Genomic DNA, 20,609 nt, shown 5'->3' on the forward strand with positions numbered 1-20,609 from the left:
TAAAATAATTAATAGTCTTAATGATTTATTAACACTTTTGCTACCAGATTTATATATAATAGAATATTTCTAAAGTATTTTTACTTTAGTTTTAGAATATATATGTCAAAATTCCTTCTATTTCATAAGAGAGAAAGCATATAGTGTCATCACGTGATATTGCTTGATAGTTGTATAATAATAGCAGACTTGGCCTTTTTAAGGTTATGGAACTGATTTGCATTTACATTTTCTTCTTCGTGTCATTTTTTTCAATTTCCTGATTTGCTATAATTTGAATATATTTAAATAATTTTGCTTCTCTCATACTGGTTTGTTTAAAATGAATCTCCCGATATTTCGTCATCAGATAAATACTTGTGCCGTCTGCTCCGAGATAACAATCCCCTTGGATAGAATTGTTTGTTCAAGTAAACGTTGGCCCTCTGCCAAGTGATTAATTGTACTGACACAATAGCCCTGGGTTGTTTTATAAGTGATTGTGTGGTTGGCAGACGATCAATAAAGAATTGGGGTTTTTAAATAATGCCAAGCGGAATATGAAATGATAACCCAATAACAGAAAGAAAGGGCTTTGAGATATTTCCCACGAAAACTTCTCACAAACATTGCCCTTGTTGATCAAAGCCAGTTTTTCCATCATCTCGGTGTTATTAGAGAACCGCGATAAGTTAACTTAACGCTTGAGTAGGATTAATGACTCAGTTGCTAGGGGTAACTGTAAGCGCACGTTAATTACATCTGACAAAGAAGTACATGCTTGTCGTCTGCTAGTTTGGCGTACTTTAGAAATTCACAAGAGAATTAGGTTGAATATAGTAGTATAAAATACTTTGTTTACTCTGAGTATTTCAGTTGTCATTTTACATTATACAGAGTGAAACAACTGCGCTACAAAAATAAAGACTTTTTTATTAAAATATTTCCCGAACGGTAAATCTGAATAATAAAAAGTTCTTTGTGATTATTTCGACATTTGCTTGAAAACAGTTAATCTAATATGTTGGCTTGGTGCCAACTGCCAAGTTTTACAACGATGAGAGCCGTGCACGGCGAGAAAATTGACTGTTGTGCGCTCTCAAGCGTAGACGCCTTTGTGGACAGGAAACTGATTAGAATTTGCCCGAGGAATTCGAGCGTGGAGGGATATCCGTTGCCATTGGATACTTCGTTTTATAGGATTGGCAAAGAATATTCGTCAGCTGCGTTTCCTGCCTGAGGGCTTGTATTACGTGCGAACAGCTCAGACGATTCGATTCCTGAAATAAGTGGTGTTGTGGTAGAATCCATTATTTAGTGAGATAGTCGGGTCAGACATTTTTTATGTGACCGACGCCATTTGCAGAAATTTAAAAGGACTTATCGATTTTTTTATGTGGACTTAGAATTTTGTCACGGGATAGCGTACAAGTTGATAACTATAATTTATCGACTCTATTGTGATGGAAGTAGCGGGTTACGTCATATTTTAATACGGATTAAATATCTGTGAGAAAGGTAAGGAACACGTGCTCACGATATATCATCGTGTGGATATCATTGTTGTGTGACAATGTTGCGGTGATGTTGCTGTGCGGCTTAGGATGTTTATTGATTGTATCATTCAGGATGAGTCTCGTGTGAGTGAGGATGTTACTAGAATGTGTTATATCATGAATATTATAAGATGTTAAATGATTTGTTGCGTTAGGTCCGCATCGCGATGAATCTGTAAAACGTAAACAAACATTTCGGTGCGAGATAACGAGATTAAAGGGTGATATTTTTAATTTTGCGTACAAATTTTATGCAAATTGGGTATGATGTATTGTTCATAACAAAAATGCCGTATATAAAGATGAATATTTATTACATATAATATTCAGATATTCGAGCCATATCTTTTCTCGTAATTACTATGTTGTTTCGTGTCATGTTAATTTGTGGATTTTAGTGTCTGATTATACAAATGTTTAGAGTAAGTACATGTATTGTGTACTCTTATGGTACAGTATCATATTTATGGTTACGTCATATAGGGCCTGAATGGATCTGTATGCATGCAGATATCAGCAAGATTAGTGATTGCCATATCATTTGATTGAGTTTTAATGTTTTGTCTGGTAGCATTAACTTAGGTAAAAGTTTACAATATTTATTAAAGAACATATATTAATATCTTTGCACTATGCCCAAAATGCATACACCTGTGGTCTACTAGGCCTAAATACTAAAAAACATTGAGACATCCGAGGATTCGAGATATCGAGTGTAAAACACTTCTAAAAAGTATATGTGGTTGGGACTTCCACATCATTTCGACACAAGTTTTCGAGATATCAGAGTTTGAGATACATACCCAAGTTCAACTGATTTTAGCAGTCATGCATGGTTAATGGTTCAACATGGTAATTTAAGAAATATTGACTTCATAAGCAGGTCTGAGGGCAACATGCGTTTTGTCAGACCCAAGAACCAAACTGTTTGCCCGAGGCTGTTAGGCCGATGGCAGACAGTTTGGTTCAAGGGTTTACAAAACACATTTTGCCCGAGAAGACAGTAAATAAATGTTTCATTATACTTTTTAAGATTATTTTTTGACATACATGTATCTTGTGCTGTTTTCTGTGTTAACTGAGGTTATAAACTCGGGCAATTATGTCGGTGTTGAACACCAACAAATGCAAATGAGATTTAGTTCCACATATTGTGTGACTTAAGGGGTTCAACATCTCATTGACAGGTTCAAGTCATCTCACTGAGTGGTCAAACATTGATTTTTATGACTGCTAAGTAATACATTAGAAAGTATCTGAGGAGTTGACCCTTATGTTGTGGGTTCGAATCGCACATTGGGATGTGGAGACCTGTCCTTTGGATGAGACCGTATAAACCGAGGTCCCGATCGAGCCGCAGTAGGTGCTGGCAAGAATAAGATCCCTCCCTGCTCAATGGCCCTGAGTGCCGAGTATAAGACAAAATTTGCAGCTCTCCACTGGCAAGTTGTGACGTCTCCATATGAGTGAAAAGTTCTCAAGAGGGACGTTAAACAACATACAAACAAACAAAATAACACATTAGAATTGTGAGACTTTTTGTCGTATAGATTTGTATAGGAACAAATATTTAAAGGAATGACAAATAGTTATAGTCCTTCCTTGAGGTCAGTCCATAGATGTAGAGTTCACATAAAAGCATAGACATGTCCATTTCACAGAAAAGCATATTGACTGAGCACAAAGAGCAACATCAATATAATGCTTTTCTGTGAAGTTGATAAATCTATCTATTGACCTCATGAAAGGGCTACAATTACACAAAGATTTCTAGGGCTGGGCAATAATATCGATATTTCAATATATTGCGATACAAAGACAAAAAATATCGTATCGCAATACGATTTTGTTATATCGATATATTGGCAATATACTTAGATTAAGTAATTTTGTCATTAAATATAAAAATGGAATTATGAAAGTTTTTTGATAAGCCAAACAGTAAGAAAGAAGTTGTTTTGTGGGAACATTTCAGAGCATAACTTAAATGAAATCAACAAGATTTTTTTTAATGTTGGTTACTTATCATAGTTATGTACATTCTGCATGTAAATTAAAGTAAATATAGAAAGAAAATGTCATTTAAATTACATTGAAAATATTGCAATACATATCGCAATACAGTTAAAAATATCGCAATATTTCGCAATACGAAATCTCGGGCCATTATCCAGCCCTAAAGATTTCATGTGTTTAATTTTTTTTTCTCAATAATTCCAGAAAAAAATATTATAAGAAAATATTAATCTGTCCAAGTATTCACTGATTAATGACTTTAACTGGAAATAATTTTGACTGATTTGAGTAACAAATTGTGTTTTATTTAGCGGGCCCAGTGGAAGATCTGGCTGCTCTTTGGATCTTCAGGTGTCCCTTATGTGTAACAAAAATATGTTAATCATTTAGGAGAACTTTATAACATTGGAGGCATATTTAAAATAATACATTTATGATTATTTGATTGAGAAAATAATAATATTTTAATTTTGCATATAACTTGTTTATTTGTAGTCTAGGGCTGTCACAGGTAACCAAAATGACCAATTAATTAATTCGGGTCAGGTTCGGTTCTGTTTTTCCGGAATCCAGTTCAGTTCCCATGTTACAATATTGTCAATAGGAAGAGTAGGTTTTACCATAAAAATGGCATCTAAAACAAAAGGTTCATTAGTATATTACCATTGTAATGTGATTTGAATCATTTGGTTCAATTATTTTTCTAGTCAGGAAACTATACTTTAAACTAGTCATTGTGTTGCTGTTCTTAGATTAAGAAAAAAAATTAAAATTGTTGAATATAATTCAGATCATGAGTTTTTATTCTATTATATACCCAAACCAAAAAACCCGAAACAGAACCTAAAAAATGTAGAACCGACCTGACCCAAAAAATTATGGAACCAACTGACAGCCCTATTGAACTCATAAAATGACAAAAATGAAAAAAATGACAAAAGAAGCCCTAAACTACAAAAAGATAATTATCATTAATTAATTTTTAACTTTATAAGCTGACTGACTAAAAAGCCTTTTGCCCATCCCATATATCTGCATGGTTAATCCAGATATTTGTTCTTGATCATGACAAGAACAAACAGCAGATATGACAATTAATGACAAGTCCAGAGGATGCTTAATCATCCATGGCACCTGATCCCACCTCTGAATGGCTCTGATGTTTTAGAGGTCTGTGTTGCTCTGCTGATAATTTTTAGTTTCAATGGACTTTTGATTACTGTTTGTTTTCTCCCCATTTTTTGTATAGCCTTATTGCCCCAAGACTTGTGTATGATTTATAATTTGGTCTATTAAAATTCACATACAAAATACTTATTTATCTGCCCAGAAAATTCATCGTAGATTTTGGTTTTCTCTAATCCTAACTGCATGTAAATTTTTGATGGGCTTATAGTGCCCAGAATTACACAAAATCTAAAGCAGTTAATATTATAATTCTTCTAAAGCTGCAAGGCACATGACTGTGTCAGTTGAATTTTCCAAATCGGTATATCACTGTGTGCATATATTCATTGTTGGAGAAGAACGACTATTGTAAGATGAAGTATACCTTGCCATATGATATGGTATTCTTTTATTGCACAATGTTATTAGATGAAATATTAATTTGTGTATATGAATAAATAATAGTGTAAGAAAATGGTCTAACATTAAATTTTTTTTTACAATTAACATTCCTTGATCAATTAAACTATATACTAAATAAAATGCAGCATTTATTTACAGCTAGTGAAATAAAACATCTAGTACTTTATGCAATTCATAGACATGGGAAATGAAAATTTTATGATTAATACGATTAACCATTTAGGCCAAAATCAAAAGATTTTAGTGTATTAGTTGCATGAGGGTAGTAATTATTTTTAACATTTGTTGTAAGCTATTTAACTTAAGTCGAGAATTCAGAGTCAATTTCATGTCTTTTGTTATGTTTTCCATTTTTTTTCTCTCTCTCTTAATAAAAATAATTTTAAAAGGGTAGTTGAAGAAATTATTTGGTTTTGACTTCAGAATCATTATGGCATGTCCATGATATTCATGATATGTAGGCAACTTTCATTTAGGCCAAAATCAAAAGATTTTGGTATTAGTTGCATGAGGGTAGTAATTATTTTTAACATTTGTTGTGAATTCAGAGTCAATTTCATGTCTTTTGTTATGTTTTCCACTCTCTTAATAAAAATAATTTTAAAAGGGTAGTTGAAGAAATTATTTGGTTTTGACTTCAGAATCATTATGGCATGTCCATGATATTCATGATATGTAGGCTTTCTTGAATCATTGGTATGTAGCTTGACTCCTCTGACTCTTAACCCCAGCTTTTATATTTTGACATTTCTTTGATCCCCATTGAGTCAGACGCAAATTCTTCTGATTATTGATTAGTTTCATTTTTGGTCAGATAAAAAAAAACTATGAAAAGATTTTTTTTTTAACTTTTAGTAGTTTAATGATAGTAAACACTGATGAGCCAGAAATGAAGTGTAGGCAGGAAAAAGCAGGGGTTCTGGGGGCAGCTTGAGCCCCCTAGTGGGTCCAGGGCAAAGCCCTGGTGGGGGGTCATGAGGTGAAGCTGCCAGAATCTCATACGAGTTTTACCAATTTGAATTCAATATTCTTTTTCAATATTTGCATCCATGGCACAGGACTTTAATTCTGTATTAATACTGTAAATGATATATTTAAAATTCTGTGGTGAATAGTTGAGGATTTTTTGTAGTCTGGCTTTCAATGCAGTAGTACCTTCTGCCAATTGGGCCTCTGCCAAAGATAAGATTGAACATTGCAGGAGCTTATCAAACCAATTTTGTCTTCTGGTATCAACATTCTTGTTGATGAAAATTAATCTTCAACATTGATCTACTTTGGAACAAGTCTGATATTTAATGTTTAAAAGTATACATTTCATGATTTGTGAAACTCTCATATTAGAATTCAATGTTTTTGTCCTTATGTTGCTCATAGTTTAGCAAACTTCTTTGAGATCCATTCAAGGTCATGCAGAGCTTCTACATCACGGTATGTTGATATATTAGTCTAAATGGACATGATAGATCAGAGTGCATGGAGAAAATTTATTGCCAAAAAAAATTAGTGTTTCAGAAATAATATGATTTTTCTATTCCATTATTTAAATCACCAGTGTTTATCTAATCGTTTTAAAATTTAATATAATATTAAAATTGTTACCTTATCAGTAATTCTATTTCAAATTAATTGAATCATAATTTGCTTACAAATGAATAAGTGATAAGAATTATTTAAATGTACTTTATTGTACTTGAATATTTATTTTGGTTGATATCTTTTAAATTGATTTATGAAGGTTCCTGACAAATGTTTTGAAAAGAAACCATGAATGTACGTAATTAAGTTCACACCTAGGTTACACTACTAGCTAAAACATTTACATACTGCATGATCTGCAAAGACTCAGAGTAACAAGTTATATATCTTTGGCTATGTCATCTCACTCCCAATAACTCAAACATAGCAATTACAGTCAAACCTTAATATTTCAAACATGATGGGACCAAAATGAACTGATAGATACAATGTATTAGAGGACCCTATAGATATCGAGGGAGGTCAAAAGAAAATTTAGGGAATAAAAATAGTAGGTACTTCCATAGATCTCATTTTGAGGTAAATAAGATGTTTGTTGTTTTTAGCTCACCTGAGCCGAAGGCCGAATAGCTTTTTATTAGCGAATTTTTATAACGTTTTGAACATACATGCAAGCATTTAACAATGAATATATGTTTGTTTAGAATTTATAATTGCATGTTTTTAATGTAAAATATTCCTTCCACACTTTCTTCTGACTTCAGAAAATTTGATATTTGATTTTTTTGAAAAAAAAATTTATTCTTCTGTTCAAATTGGTTCATGAAATAGGCAAAACGGTGTAACTATAATTAATTGTCAAACTCCACCCCTCTTCCACCTTATGGTATGTCTGTAAAAAAGAAAAATAGCAAAATTTTACCTTAATTTTTTTCCCCTTAATTAAACTCTCCTGAACTGTATTTAAATATTAAGTACATTCACACAATTCCTTTTTTCCCCAATTCTTATAAGTGACATTGTACCTGTTTTATTTCAAGCTTAGTAGAAATATCTATTTATGATTTATTTGAAATACTGAAATATTCATATAACTGTAAAAGAAAAATTTATAGTAAGCATTTATGAATTAAGGAATTACATACAGCTGAATCTCAGTATCTTGGACATCAATAACTTGAAAACCATAGAAGTGTTGAAGTGAATTTAGGAATTCTTGCAACCATATTTTTATCTCAGAATCTCAATTAAATCAAGAGTTCTTAAAGTGTTTGCCTAATCAAGATAATGAGGTTTTTTTATTTATCTTTCATTAGGTTCTTGATTTCAATGACCATTCTTGTCACTATTTTTTAAGTAGACAAATTTTTAAACATATTTTCTATGTCTGATTCAAAAGAGGAAGTGTTTTTAAATTTTCAGAGAAAATGTAAAAATTAACTTAGGGTTTGAAAAGTTCACTTATCTAGTCTTTCAACAAACTGACTACATCTATAATCTTGAAAAAGACCTCTTGATTTAATTCTATGAATTCTTTGAATGATTCATTCAGGGATAAAAGGATTGAATTGATCTGTTTTTATAGTTTCCATTGCCTAATATTTTGCATGCACTAATAAAGGTTCCTTTGAGATCTATTAATAAATATTCCTTCAGAAATGTCTTTTTTATTTACAGATGTACATAAAAAGAAGTTTGATAGGACATAAAGTCTGATGCATTGTCCTCCTAATGAAGTTTCTCATAAGGTAAGATTGATCAACTATTCATGGTAAACAGTGGCAGATCCAGGAATTTTGAAGGGGGACCAGTTTGGGGTTTAGGTAGGGGCCGGCCCACAGCTACAACAAAAAATAAAATTGATTTTTAATTTTTTTATTTTGGATTTTGGACTCAAACTCAGGGGTGGGTGGGGTTTCCCCTTAAATCTTCTAGTGAAAAAACTATTGTATTAGTATACATGTATACACATGTACTTTTTTTTTTTTTATCAAAAATTAGTTAATAAAATTGAAAAAAGAGCCTTTTTATGTATTTTTTTTTATGTGAAAATCATAGATACTTATACTTAGTCCTGTTTAGTTAACAGTACTGTACGTGATTTGATAAGTGGTGCTTTTATCGGCACCATGCATTTACCTCATACTTAAAGCATTGGCAACCCTTCCTGTCTAAAACTATTTAGAATTCTCATCCTGAATTTTATATTAAGCCATATTTATTTTAAATTTAATTCATCAAGTTTATTTTGGGTGAATTTCCCTCCTTATTTTACATAGCAGGTAAAAACAATATAGTAGTTTAATATGTTTCTATATTCTGAATATTCCAGAATTATTGTGTTAAATAACATATTCTGGCTGAAAATTTACAATTTTATGTAAAAATCAATCATAATCGAGTTAGCATTAATCCTAAAACAAAAAGGTTCCTTTGTGTATTTTAGGTACATATAGCATGCAGAATATGCAAATAAAAGCAGAAAAACAAGATTCTGGATACCGTGTTGCTAGTGAGGTACAACCTTCACCAGGATTGCCCTCCCATAATGGAGGTCCCCCTTCCCACCCCTCACAATTAAACAATGGTTATAGACACATGCCCCCTCAGCTGTACTCAGCCTATGGCCAAGTTCCTGGCCAGTTTCCACCACCCCCAAATCTCCAGGGAGGACAGCCACCATATTTCCCACCGCCCACAACGGTATCAGTGGCACAAAGGAGTCAAGTCACAAATGGAGTAAGTGGTGAACAAGATGCAGAAAAATTAAAAGTATCAGAAAATCAAATAGACTTCTCTAGTGTTAAAGGGATTTTTGGATGGACTACAGTTGATGGGGTGAATGTGCCTTATATATTTAGAAAAGACAAACAATTTGTCTCGGTTCGTATTGTGGAACAAAAACTTCTCAGCAAGTATCCAAATTCGTATCCAGATGAACTGGGCAAACATCAACCATTGACAAGTTATTTCATTACAATACATGAAGCCAAACTATTGAATGAAATCAATAATGTGCACTGTGGTGGTGAATTCGGCCAAAAACAGTTTAATTCCAAAGATTTAATTGTGCTATTAGAGGACTTTGTGGATTTTTACAATCTTGTTAAAAAGACTTTTCCAGAGGGCAAGCAAAGTGAATCTAATGCTAATGGGTCTTTGGTCTCATCACCTTTGCAGTCCATGCAAGTGAATCTAAAGCCAACAGATGATAACAATGAACCTTGTGGGTGGATACAAGTGAACAATACTGTGACTCCCTATGTTAGAAGAGTTGAATATGGAAAGTTTGTCCCACTATCTGTCATGAAGTATGCAGCTGCTCTAAGTATTCCAGAAAAGGGTGTACTGCCCTCTGAGGAAGAATGTGAATTGTTGAACAAAGCTTGCAAACTGGCTGGCTTTAACTTTACTTTTTCCATGACAACAAGAATCATATGTTTGACAGACATATTGAAACACTGCAAAGTTCACATCATGGAACTTCCAATGGAAAATCCACTACAGCATGCACAGTATTTAGATCTCCCATCATCCACCTCGTGCACCTCCCCAGTCTCGGCAGGAAGTCCATCCACAGTGATATCATCCATGTCCGGACAGACGCAAGTGTCAACACAACCATCTCCACAAACAATGAGACCAGACATTTCTGAGATATCAGGAGTCTCCACTGATAAACAACTTACACCTGAACAAGCCACTCATTACCCACCTCCTGGTCCGTACATGGCACCAACCTATCCTTACATGGATCCCCGATATGTGTTTACCTATAACAGACATCCTATGTACCCAGTAAATTATGGTCCTCCTAATGTGACTGTTAATCAGCCTCATCCTAGCTTCCCACCTGGAAGTAGACCCCCATACCAAAATGGACATTTCCCAGTAGGACAACAAAGTAGTTCTTATCCATCTCAAGATCAGTTGAGACCATCTAATTCTCCAATCAGGAGCCCAAATGCTGGTGTTCCACCCTCCTCCTTAAATAATCGTGTGTCACCCACTGCTGGAAGGAGACCAAGGATTCCATTAAACAATGCAATGAATTCACCAAATATGTATCATCCCTCACAAATGAATGCTCGCATGCTTGCCCCAAACATGCAACAATACAATATGGGAAATCGACCAAGAGGAAGTGTTGGAAGACCACCCTACACCCCTCGTGGACCATCCTCTAATAGAATGCCAGATACCAGCAATATGCAAGGCTTTCCTTTTGTGCCAAACTATCCTTTGCCACAAATGGTACCTCCTAATCAGCAAGGCCAGGGATTAACCATGAGAGCCAAAACAGTGAATATTCCACCTCCTCCCAACATGTCTGGGCCCCACCAAGCACCTGGCCATCAGGGCCTTAGGATGCCTCTGCAGGTGAGTCAATGCAATACATTCTATATTTTAGGTTATCCATATGTAGATACATGAATCTCCTGTTTAATTTACTTGTACTAGTATTTAAAGAATAATGTAAAAGCATGTTTAAAGTTTCTGCAAATTTGAATTTCTACAAAATTTTTAGATAACACAAGCTAACAGTTTCTTATAAATTTGAGATGTATAGAAGCATGCTATTTTTCATAAACATGCTTTCAAAAAATAAAATGATTAGAATATACTGTAATACATGTACTATGTATTTATTCCAATAACTTTTCAAAAGAACAAAGACACATATGATTGACATTTGGCAGGAATCTCCATGCATTGAAAAAATAATATTTCATTGATCATGTTGATATGTCACATTAAATTTTAGCATTCTGTTGATGAATATGGTTCTTGTAAAAGAGGAAGGGGAAATATTTTCCCAATATTGTGTTTTGATTTGCTGATTCAGGGAATTACTTGAAAATTAGTTGAATCAGTTAGCGCAAAATGCTACATTTTAATTAAAAACACATTTTTAGGTCACCTGAGTAAACTCAGGTGACCTATTGCTATCCGTTTTCGTCCGTCGTCGTCCGTCGTGTGTTAACATTTGAACATTTTCAGCTTCTTCTCTGCAACCACTGAACCAATTTCAACCAAATTTGGCACAAAGCATCTATGGGTGAAGGGGAACAAAAATTGTGAATTTCATGATCCCTGCACCCCTGGGGCATGAGGGGTGGGGCCAAAACCATTAAAATTAATGCAATCTTTAAAAATCTTCTTCTTTACTCCTGGACATCAAGCAGTCAAACTATTTGCATGATTGTAATTAGCATTGAGTCCTCTACCAAAATTTTGAAATTCATGGCCATGGGGTCAGGGGTTCTAGTGCTTAAATAAGTATATAGTGAAAATGCATTATTTCTTTGAAAATCTTCTTCTCTGCTCCTGGGTATTAAATAAACCAACTAAGTACATAGTTATGATGAGCAAGAGTGCCTCTACCAAAATTGTGAATTTTATGGCCCCAGGGTCAGGGTTCTGGTGTTAGGGTGGGGCTCTATTGATTATATTGTAAAAATACATGATTTCTTTGAAAATCTTCTTCTCTGCCCCTGGGTATTAAATAAACCAAGTAAGTAAATAGTTATAATGAGCAAGAGTGCCTCTACCAGAATTGTGAATTTTATGGCCCCAGGGTCAAGGGTTCTGGTGCTAGGGTGGGGCTCTATAGATTATATAGTGAAATTACATGAAAAAATCTTCTTCTCTGCTCCTAGGTATTAAATAAACTAACTAAGTGCATAGTTATGATGAGCAAGAGTGCCTCTACAAAAAAAATGGCCCCAGCATCAATGGTTCTGGTGGGGGGGGGGGGCTTTATTGTTTATAAAGTGAAAATACATGAATTCTTTGAAAATCTTCTTCTCTGCTCCTAGGTATTAAATAAACTAACTAAGTACATAGTTATGATAAGCAAGTGTTCCTCAACCAATATTGTGAATTTTATGGCCCCAGGGTCAAGGGTTCTGGTGTGTGTGGGGGGGGGGGGGGCTCTATTGATTATATAGTAAAAATACATGATTTCTTTGTTCTTGCCCCTGGGTATTAAATAAACCAAGTAAGTAAATAGTTATGATGAGCAAGAGTGCCTCTACCAAAATTGTATTTTATGGCCCCAGGGTCAAGGGTTCTGGTGTTGGGGGGGGGGGCTCTATTGATTATATAGTGAAATTACATGAATTCTTTGAAAATCTTCTTCTCTGCTCCTAGGTATTAAATAAACTAACTTGCATAGTTATGATGAGCAAGAGTGCCTCTACAAAAATTGTGAATTTTATGGCCCAAGGGTCAAGGGTTCTGGTGTTGTCCTTTGATCATATTGAAAATACATGAATTCTTTGAAAATCTTCTTCTCTGCTCCTAGGTATTAAATAAACTAACTAAGTGCATAGTTATGATGAGCAAGAGTGCCTCTACAAAAATTGTGAATTTTATGGCCCCAGCATCAATGGTTCTGGTGGTGGGGGGGGGGGCTTTATTGATTATAAAGTGAAAATACATGAATTCTTTGAAAATCTTCTTCTCTGCCCCTAGGTATTAAATAAACTAAGTAAGTGCATAGTTATGATGAGCAAGAATTTTAAAATTATGAATTTCATTGCCCCAGGGTCTGGGGTTCTGGTGTTAGGGTGTATTGATTATATAGTGAATATACATTAAATCTTTGAAAATTTTCAAAAATGAACTACCTATATAGTTATGATGAGCAAGGGCCCTAATCTTGCAGAATTGTGAATTTCAAGGCCCCAGGACCAAAGGGGGGGGGGGCTCTACTTATATACTGAAAATGAATTAATTGTTTGAAATCTGGTCCTTTGGGCCAAGCTTAAAAAATTCTTTGTTTGCAGTTGCCGACCTATAATTTTTAGTTTAGGCCGGTAGGTAGGCATTCTTTTTTTTTTTTTTTTGGAAAAAAAATCAGATTTTTGTTAAATAACAATTAAAAGAGGTTTTTAAACATATACTAGACATGAATAAGCTCACCTTTTGTTATAAACTACTTAATGATAAAAAAACGTGTCAAAATTTGTAAACGGAACTGTTTCAATATTCTGAAAAATTGAAAAAAAAAATCAAATTACCAGATGGCTAAAAAAAAAGATTGGGTCGGTTGCATTTTCAGTAGGTCGGTAGGCAACTGCAAACAAACTTAATTTTATTTTAGGCCTTGTATTTATAAAACATTTATTTACTTTTTGATAGGCAATTTTAAGGGTGCCTTTTGAAAATTTGTGCAACCTAGGGTCAGGGGTTTATGTCAGAGTGTTAGGGGCACTACTGATTATTGATGAATATTAATGATCATTTTTTTTCCCCTACCCTGCGTATGGGTATTCAGTAACCAAGCTAAGCAACTGCTAAGTTTATTGTTATGATGATATGGTGCCCTTTCAAAATTGTGAATGCCATATAGCATCTGAAAATGAATCAAATTCAATAATGTTGGAAAGTTGTTGCATAATGCTCAGGTGACCTATAATGCCTTGTTGAAAAATTATCATGTGTTATATCCATGTATTATAATTCAAAGAATCAAGCAAACAAGCAAAAAATAAAAAATAAAAAAGGGGAGCAAGAGACCACAAAAAATTAATGCAGTGCTTTATTTGCATTTGTAATTCCTACATGTGCACATATTGCAATGATAGCTCATTAGTTTTGATTACCAGTGTAGTGCACTAGCTTGTAATGAAAGGTTTTTGGTTCAATTCTCGCTTAGGTCAAATATTTTTTTATGCAAACAATCAATACTTTTGTCCTTTAATTTTATGTAATGATTTACCGTATAAAAAACTAAATTGATTTATTTTGGTTCAGCTTTAATTTTGAAATTTTTTTTTTTAACTTCATGTATTGAGAATGAAAGAAATGTTTGTATGTATCAGTCCAGCTATGGATCACATGCCATAGATGGACATTTTCTTTTACATCGCATAGTTTGACCATTTTAAAATGTTTAAAGCTGAAGTATATGTTATATCCTAAAATAAGGCCAACAATGAAAAATGATTTCTTTGATGTACTCCGGCTGTCGAAAATTTTTATAGCACCAATTTTTTTAATTTAGTTTCCATAGAAATAGATATTGATTCATTTTAACATGTTTAAAGCTGAAGTATATAATTTCTCTAGGATGCTTTTTGATTGAAAATTTTTATAGCAATCCAATGTGACTGATGTGTAATGAAAACATTAATAAATTTCTGAGTCTGTGATTTTTTATCACTGTTTATGTCATATCAATTTGTTCAATACTATATTATGAAAAAAAAATTACAAAATTAAACCTGGGCCAACCTACCCACTTTGAAAAATGTGTGTCAGAGTACATCAAACAAAAATATTTTTAATGATGGCCCAATGTTTTTATCATATATAATTAATGTTAATGTGTAGTCTCCAAGTGTTTTTTAAACACATATACTAACACATAAAAATAGAGAATGATAAATATAGTTGTCAGTTAATGTCTGACATATATCAATCCTGTACATGTACATTTTATGAAGAGCAAACAAGATAAATTAGAAGGGAGCTTTCTGGTGATCTTAATATACTTTGATCTGTGACTCGACATCCATCAAATTTCAGTTTTGATCAGTTTCATGCCAGTCACCTTGCACAATCTAAATAATCTCAGTCCTGTGTACGTGTGTCTTGTGTAAACTTAAACATAATCTTATTGAACACAGTTATAACTATAGTGAGCTCTCCATGGCAGGCATCCAAATTTTAAGCTGTTTAAAAATCTCTTTATTCTTTCATATTCAAGCCTTTCAAAACCATAACTTTGATACTCAATACTGGAGACGGAAAGAAACCCATTAACAAAGGAATGTAATTTGGTCCGCCCTGTCGCCTAGTTCACTGAACACAATACTGGTGTATTAGGGCCTATGTTCGGGTTACCTGGGGGCGTTTTAAAAATAGATCAGGGTAGTAGTATGCAAATGATTACCACGAAAAACTGGAAAGTTTATTTCTGTGAATTCTCAGAACCCCCAATCTTTTATTTTAAAAAATGAAATACATATTGAATGTTTTCAAAAACAAATCCAAGTCTTTAATGATATACATAGCCATGTAATCATATAATGACATTTAATATACTGAGTATGAGATACAAAATACACATGTATTACCTTAGGCCATCTTTAAAACAATGTTTGTTTGCACTCAACTGACTCGGGAAGAAAAATTGGGTTTATCAGTTGGTGGAAAATTCTTTTTTATCTCAGAAAACTTCAACAGATATTTTGACAAAATGGAATAAAAAAGAATATGAATGTCTTAATCTCTGGAGGTTGAAAAATGTTTTGAGTCATACCATTTTTAACCAGTCAACCAGGAGAAGGGAAACAAACAAATTTTTAAAAATGGCCTTACAGAACACTGAAATACTTTATCATTTGTGACTGTGACTCTAAAGTTCAACTTAATCTGGATTACACTGAATTTTATTTTTATTTAAGGGTCTACCTAATGGTTCCCAAACAGCTCCACCCCCCTCTGGGAGAGAACAAGTTAACAGTGGCCCAAAAGTCAACGGAACAGCAGGAAACACTCCAGTGTCACCGCCACAAGAGAGAAATGTGACTCATAATGGTCAAAATCAAGCCAAAAATAAAACTTCACCACCTGCTTTGGTTGAAAGTATTAAAGGGGTTTGGCTTTCAGGCAAAAGCATTTCCTGTATGCATTTAGACAGGCCTGGTAGACAGGGCAAGTTCTGCCTTGTGGAGGCTGTGTGCAAACTGTATTTCAATGGTTGCAGTGTGAATGAATTTCTGTATGCTCTAGAGAATGTTCTAAAGGTTCCCTTAGTTACCTGCACAGATGAAGAGGAAAAATCATTTATTCACTACTACAGTTTACCTGTTTCTGTCCTTAAGTGCAACAAAATGATCAATTATGATGACTTAAATGAGTACTTTCCTCAACTTTCTTATGTGTTTCGAGAAAAAACAGGGTCAACTAGTGATAGTCAGAGCAACCAAACATCTACCTCAAACAAAAACCCATCCAAAGGTATCAATGAGGATTTATCAAGAAAGCGACCTTTAACTACAAATAGTGGGCCAGCGAGTAAGCAACCTTGTCGCAGACTGGAAGCAACTGTACAAAGACTAATGAGTCAACAGGAATCACAAACGGGAGGTAGGTTATTGAAATGTTAATTTGAATGTTTTTTTTAAAAATTGATCTATTTCCATGCTATGCTCAGGAAATTCAGCTTTCAAAGTGAGTAATTTCACTTTGCTCTATTAAGTTGAGCCATTTAAATTATTGCAAGTTTGCATGAATTTTTGTGTGTATGATTATTTTTTCCCCAAATTTTTTGTTTTAATTTTTTTTTTGGAATCAACATTAAGTCTTTCGAAAATTAAGTTTCGGGCCAAAAACTATGGAACAGCATCACCTGTTCTTGTTAAATTATAAATATATTGTTGAATCTGAAAATCAAACCATACTAGACAAAAAATCTTCTTAATTGCTATATATTTGGTGTATGTCTTTATCAGATGTTGTGGTGGGTTTAAGTGAACAATTGTCCATTTTAATTTACAGAGCATCCCAATTATCCTAAAATGAATGGGGAATCCTCAGGGGGAGCTGTTATTATTTTGGATTGAATTGATACCTCCATAAAGTATCATTCTTTTCAAACAGAGACCACCAAAAGTCAGGCATAAGAAATTCTCCCTGTATATGGAACTTTGAGGACCAAAAAGAGCATATTCAAAGTATGGACGTTGTGATGAGTCAAGAATCTGAGTTTAGGACAGTTTGGTGAATTGCCTTCCAAGCAAGAGACAAAGGATAATAATAAGTATTCCATGGTTATATAAATGGCAATACAGGATCAAAGGTTGTATGCATGTTGCTAGCAATATGTTTTTGTACATAGATCAAAACTACACACAGTGTCCAATAGTTGTGTATAATAAATGTATTGAATCTCTGTCAAGCAAAATAGAGAAGAGATGCCATGATTCTGTGTAGAAATGCTGTGCTTTTTCTGATAGAGAATTTTGATATGCATATTTAATGTTTTGTATATTTTGTCTCATTTGTGTTCATTATAATATTGGGCATTAGAATAGGACTGAGAACCAAAGAAGGACAACTCTTTCACAGAGCAATAATATTAATTTTGTAACTGTGTGTAAATCTTTTTATTTATTCATCTTAGCACACAAACAATATGAGTAAAACAGATGTTTGATTTTATTACTTAATTTTACTACTTAGAGAACATTCAGTAAGTATTAAAGAAATGCTGACGATCAAACTATATCAAAATAAGTTCTTTGATTTTTGATGCAGATACTTCTTTTTATTTTATTTTTTTTTAACTGTAAATATTTTGTTTCTTTGAATATGATTTTGTGTTAGTATATATATTGTTATGCCTATACTTTAGAACCTTGTTTGAAAGTGCCACTAATTTGGTATTATTTTGTAGTGCTGTAGAAAAAATACATTATTAACAGTTATTGTAGAATTTTACAAACTGCTGATTTTGTTTATGTGGAAATAGGAGGGGGTGTAAATTTATGATTTTTTTTACTTTCAATATTGATAGAAAACTTCTTACACAGAAGAAATGGGCATTCTTAAAATTGACAGCAATTCAGGGTACAATAATAAATTATTGTAGAAAATTCATAGTAACAGTCTTTCACATCATCAAAATACATGTATGTCTAATATTCTTCCTTTGTCTTTAATTTAAAAGGCAAATCAAATAATTTTGCCAAAAGACCAGCAATTTCTAATTTTACTTGTTAAATTTACTGTTTTTTGTTGATTTAGTCAACAAGACCCCATGTTTTTGTAAATGTTTCCGAGCATATGTCTTTTTTCCCAAGTACTTACAGAATAATATGTATTCAAAAATTTTATTTGTTTTAAATCAGTGATTTTACAGAGAAGTATTTCATCACAGTAGTTGTTTATATTTCATTGTTTACATAAGTAGCAGGAAATGGTTAGGAGATTTGTGCATCCCTATCAATCAAATTGACTTTTGCCAAATATAAAACATATACATTTTTAAGTATTTAATAGACACTGACATATTTGCTAAGTGGTACATGTAACAAAAATCTCCATGTTTATGATTAAAAAAAGAAATCATAAAAAGAATGTAAAATAAAGATATAAAATGACAGGTTTTTCATTGTTATTTAATTGTTACAGCGAAATATAATGCATACGAGTTTGATGTTTATGATGAGAACTAGAAATCTACAGATATATTCAGGTAGCCAAATGTATAGCTGCAGAACTGTTGCGTTATGGTTTTATATATTAGTCTGTAACCATAACGTTACAGATCAAGTAATGCAAAAAAAAAAAGCGCAATTTACGGCGCAAGATTTTTTGTGTACAATTTTCCCACTTTCCGGCACTGGTCAATCAGCTACCTTTCACTCCCTAATTCTAGACATATTCTGCAATTTTTATATTTTATCCAGCTCCCACCCTTTAAAGTCGTCTCTGCAAGTGATAAACTGGCTTGAAAAGAATTATTTGTTAGATTGCTGAAAATTCACCTCAAGCGAGTTTATCGCCCGTAGAGACAACTATAAAGGGTTGGAAGGTGGATAAAATTTACAGATTGATTACAGAATGTATCTAGAATTAAGAAGTGAAAGGTAGATGATTGACCAATGCTGAAAAGTGGAGAAATTGAACCCAAAAGTGCGCAAAAAATCTTGCACCGTAAATTGCACCTTTTTAGCATTACTGGATCTGTAGCGTTATGGTCAAAGACTAATATTTAAAACCATAAAGCCTACAGTTCTGCAGCTACCAAATTGTAAATACATGTACACGTAACCTAATTAAAAATGTTTTTGGAAAAGTTTTTGATTAATTTTATGAAGAACTAAAATCAGAAAGAGTTTGTTTGCATAGTATTTTATTACAAGTATTTAAAATGATCACAATTCTCTTTTCTGGGCATTACAATATACTTTGAAGTTAACGATACGAAAATTATTTCAGATGTAAAACCATTGAGGATTTTTAGTGCTGTAATGTGTTTACAATTCTCTCTCTCTCTCTCTCTCCCTCTCTCTCTCTCTCTCTCTCTCTCTCTCTCTCTCTCTCTCTCTCTCTCTCTCTCAATATGTAAGCAAATTTTTTTCAACTGTTTTAACCTGAACTGTTTTATCCATAGCATGTCTTTTTCCTCATATGCTTATATCATATCACGTTTTGTTAATAAAAACGTTGTTAGTAATATTGGATGGCATAAATATGACGGAAAATAAACCTACTCTTGTTATAGATTGATGTAAGTCAAGGTGAAGTTAGAAATAACTTGTGTAATCAACGTTAAAAATAATCGCTTCCCTTGCAAGAATCAACTGGTTATTAGAGAATAGAAAAGTCTGTCTGTCCGTCTGTCTGTAAACAATTCTGTCAAAATGCTACCCCTCCTACAGTGTTGGTTTGATTTCAATGGCGCATCCGTAAACTACACTAAGACACATTTTCTTTTGATTTCATGAACTGTGTTGCCGTGGTTACTAAAAGTAACCAAAAAATGACACTTCTTTGAAATACTTGCAAAACAATACTCCTTCTTTTGTCTGATTTCAATATAACTTAGCATACAAGTAGACTCTACAAGAAGACTTTACTTAGATACATAATTCTCTTGATCAATTTTTGATTTCGATGAACGCTGTTGCCTTGGTAACTTAGAATAGAATTTGCTATAAATTTCTTTTAAAAGGCCACTCTTATGCAGTTTTAGTCTGATTACTTTCAAAGAAGCTGATGTTACAAGGGCATCAAAAATAGTATTTTAAATTCAGCAATTTTTAAAATTCTATATTCGTAACAATGGTCTTCTTTGCTTGTTACTAGGTCTATAATGTTGACTGTTTTTTTTTTATAGATTGCAAAGTTAATATATTCATGCTAATTTGACTATGATTTAATTCTTTATCCGATCAGAAATGAGCTCACAGCAAATGTGACGGGTCGTAGGACATGCTTACTCCTCCATGACACCTTATCCCACCCCTC

General features: G+C 33.2%; 1 protein-coding gene across 2 annotated transcripts; it reads left to right on the forward strand.

Annotated features, from left to right (window-relative positions):
- The first annotated feature begins 1,020 nt into the window (after window positions 1-1,020).
- LOC134242048 (uncharacterized) lies at window positions 1,021-18,464 on the forward strand. Of its 2 annotated transcripts, none has more exons than XM_062724055.1 (5): window positions 1,021-1,497; window positions 8,298-8,368; window positions 9,067-11,000; window positions 16,037-16,721; window positions 17,133-18,464. In XM_062724055.1, exons 3-5 carry the CDS (start codon window positions 9,078-9,080, stop codon window positions 17,195-17,197), a joined length of 2,673 nt encoding a protein of 890 aa, XP_062580039.1. In that variant the 5' UTR covers window positions 1,021-1,497; window positions 8,298-8,368; window positions 9,067-9,077; the 3' UTR covers window positions 17,198-18,464. The 2 variants fall into 2 exon arrangements, with proteins under 2 accessions (XP_062580039.1, XP_062580040.1); XM_062724056.1 differs by having other exon boundaries at window positions 17,235-18,464.
- The last annotated feature ends 2,145 nt before the right edge of the window (window positions 18,465-20,609 follow it).

The sequence above is a fragment of the Saccostrea cucullata genome, unplaced genomic scaffold (assembly GCF_032062105.1).
Source record: "Saccostrea cucullata isolate Sc308-1 unplaced genomic scaffold, CSIRO_AGI_Scuc_v1 ctg93, whole genome shotgun sequence".
Lineage (NCBI taxonomy): Eukaryota > Metazoa > Mollusca > Bivalvia > Ostreida > Ostreidae > Saccostrea > Saccostrea cuccullata.

Bases quoted from the DNA above. Each gene is read 5' to 3' on its own strand.
- LOC134242048 (XM_062724055.1), top strand. From the start codon at position 9,078: ATGCAGAATATGCAAATAAAAGCAGAAAAACAAGATTCTGGATACCGT. The intron at 11,001-16,036 runs GTGAGTCAATGC...TTTTTATTTAAG, and splicing joins GCCTTAGGATGCCTCTGCAG to GGTCTACCTAATGGTTCCCA. The intron at 16,722-17,132 runs GTAGGTTATTGA...TTTAATTTACAG, and splicing joins ACAGGAATCACAAACGGGAG to AGCATCCCAATTATCCTAAA.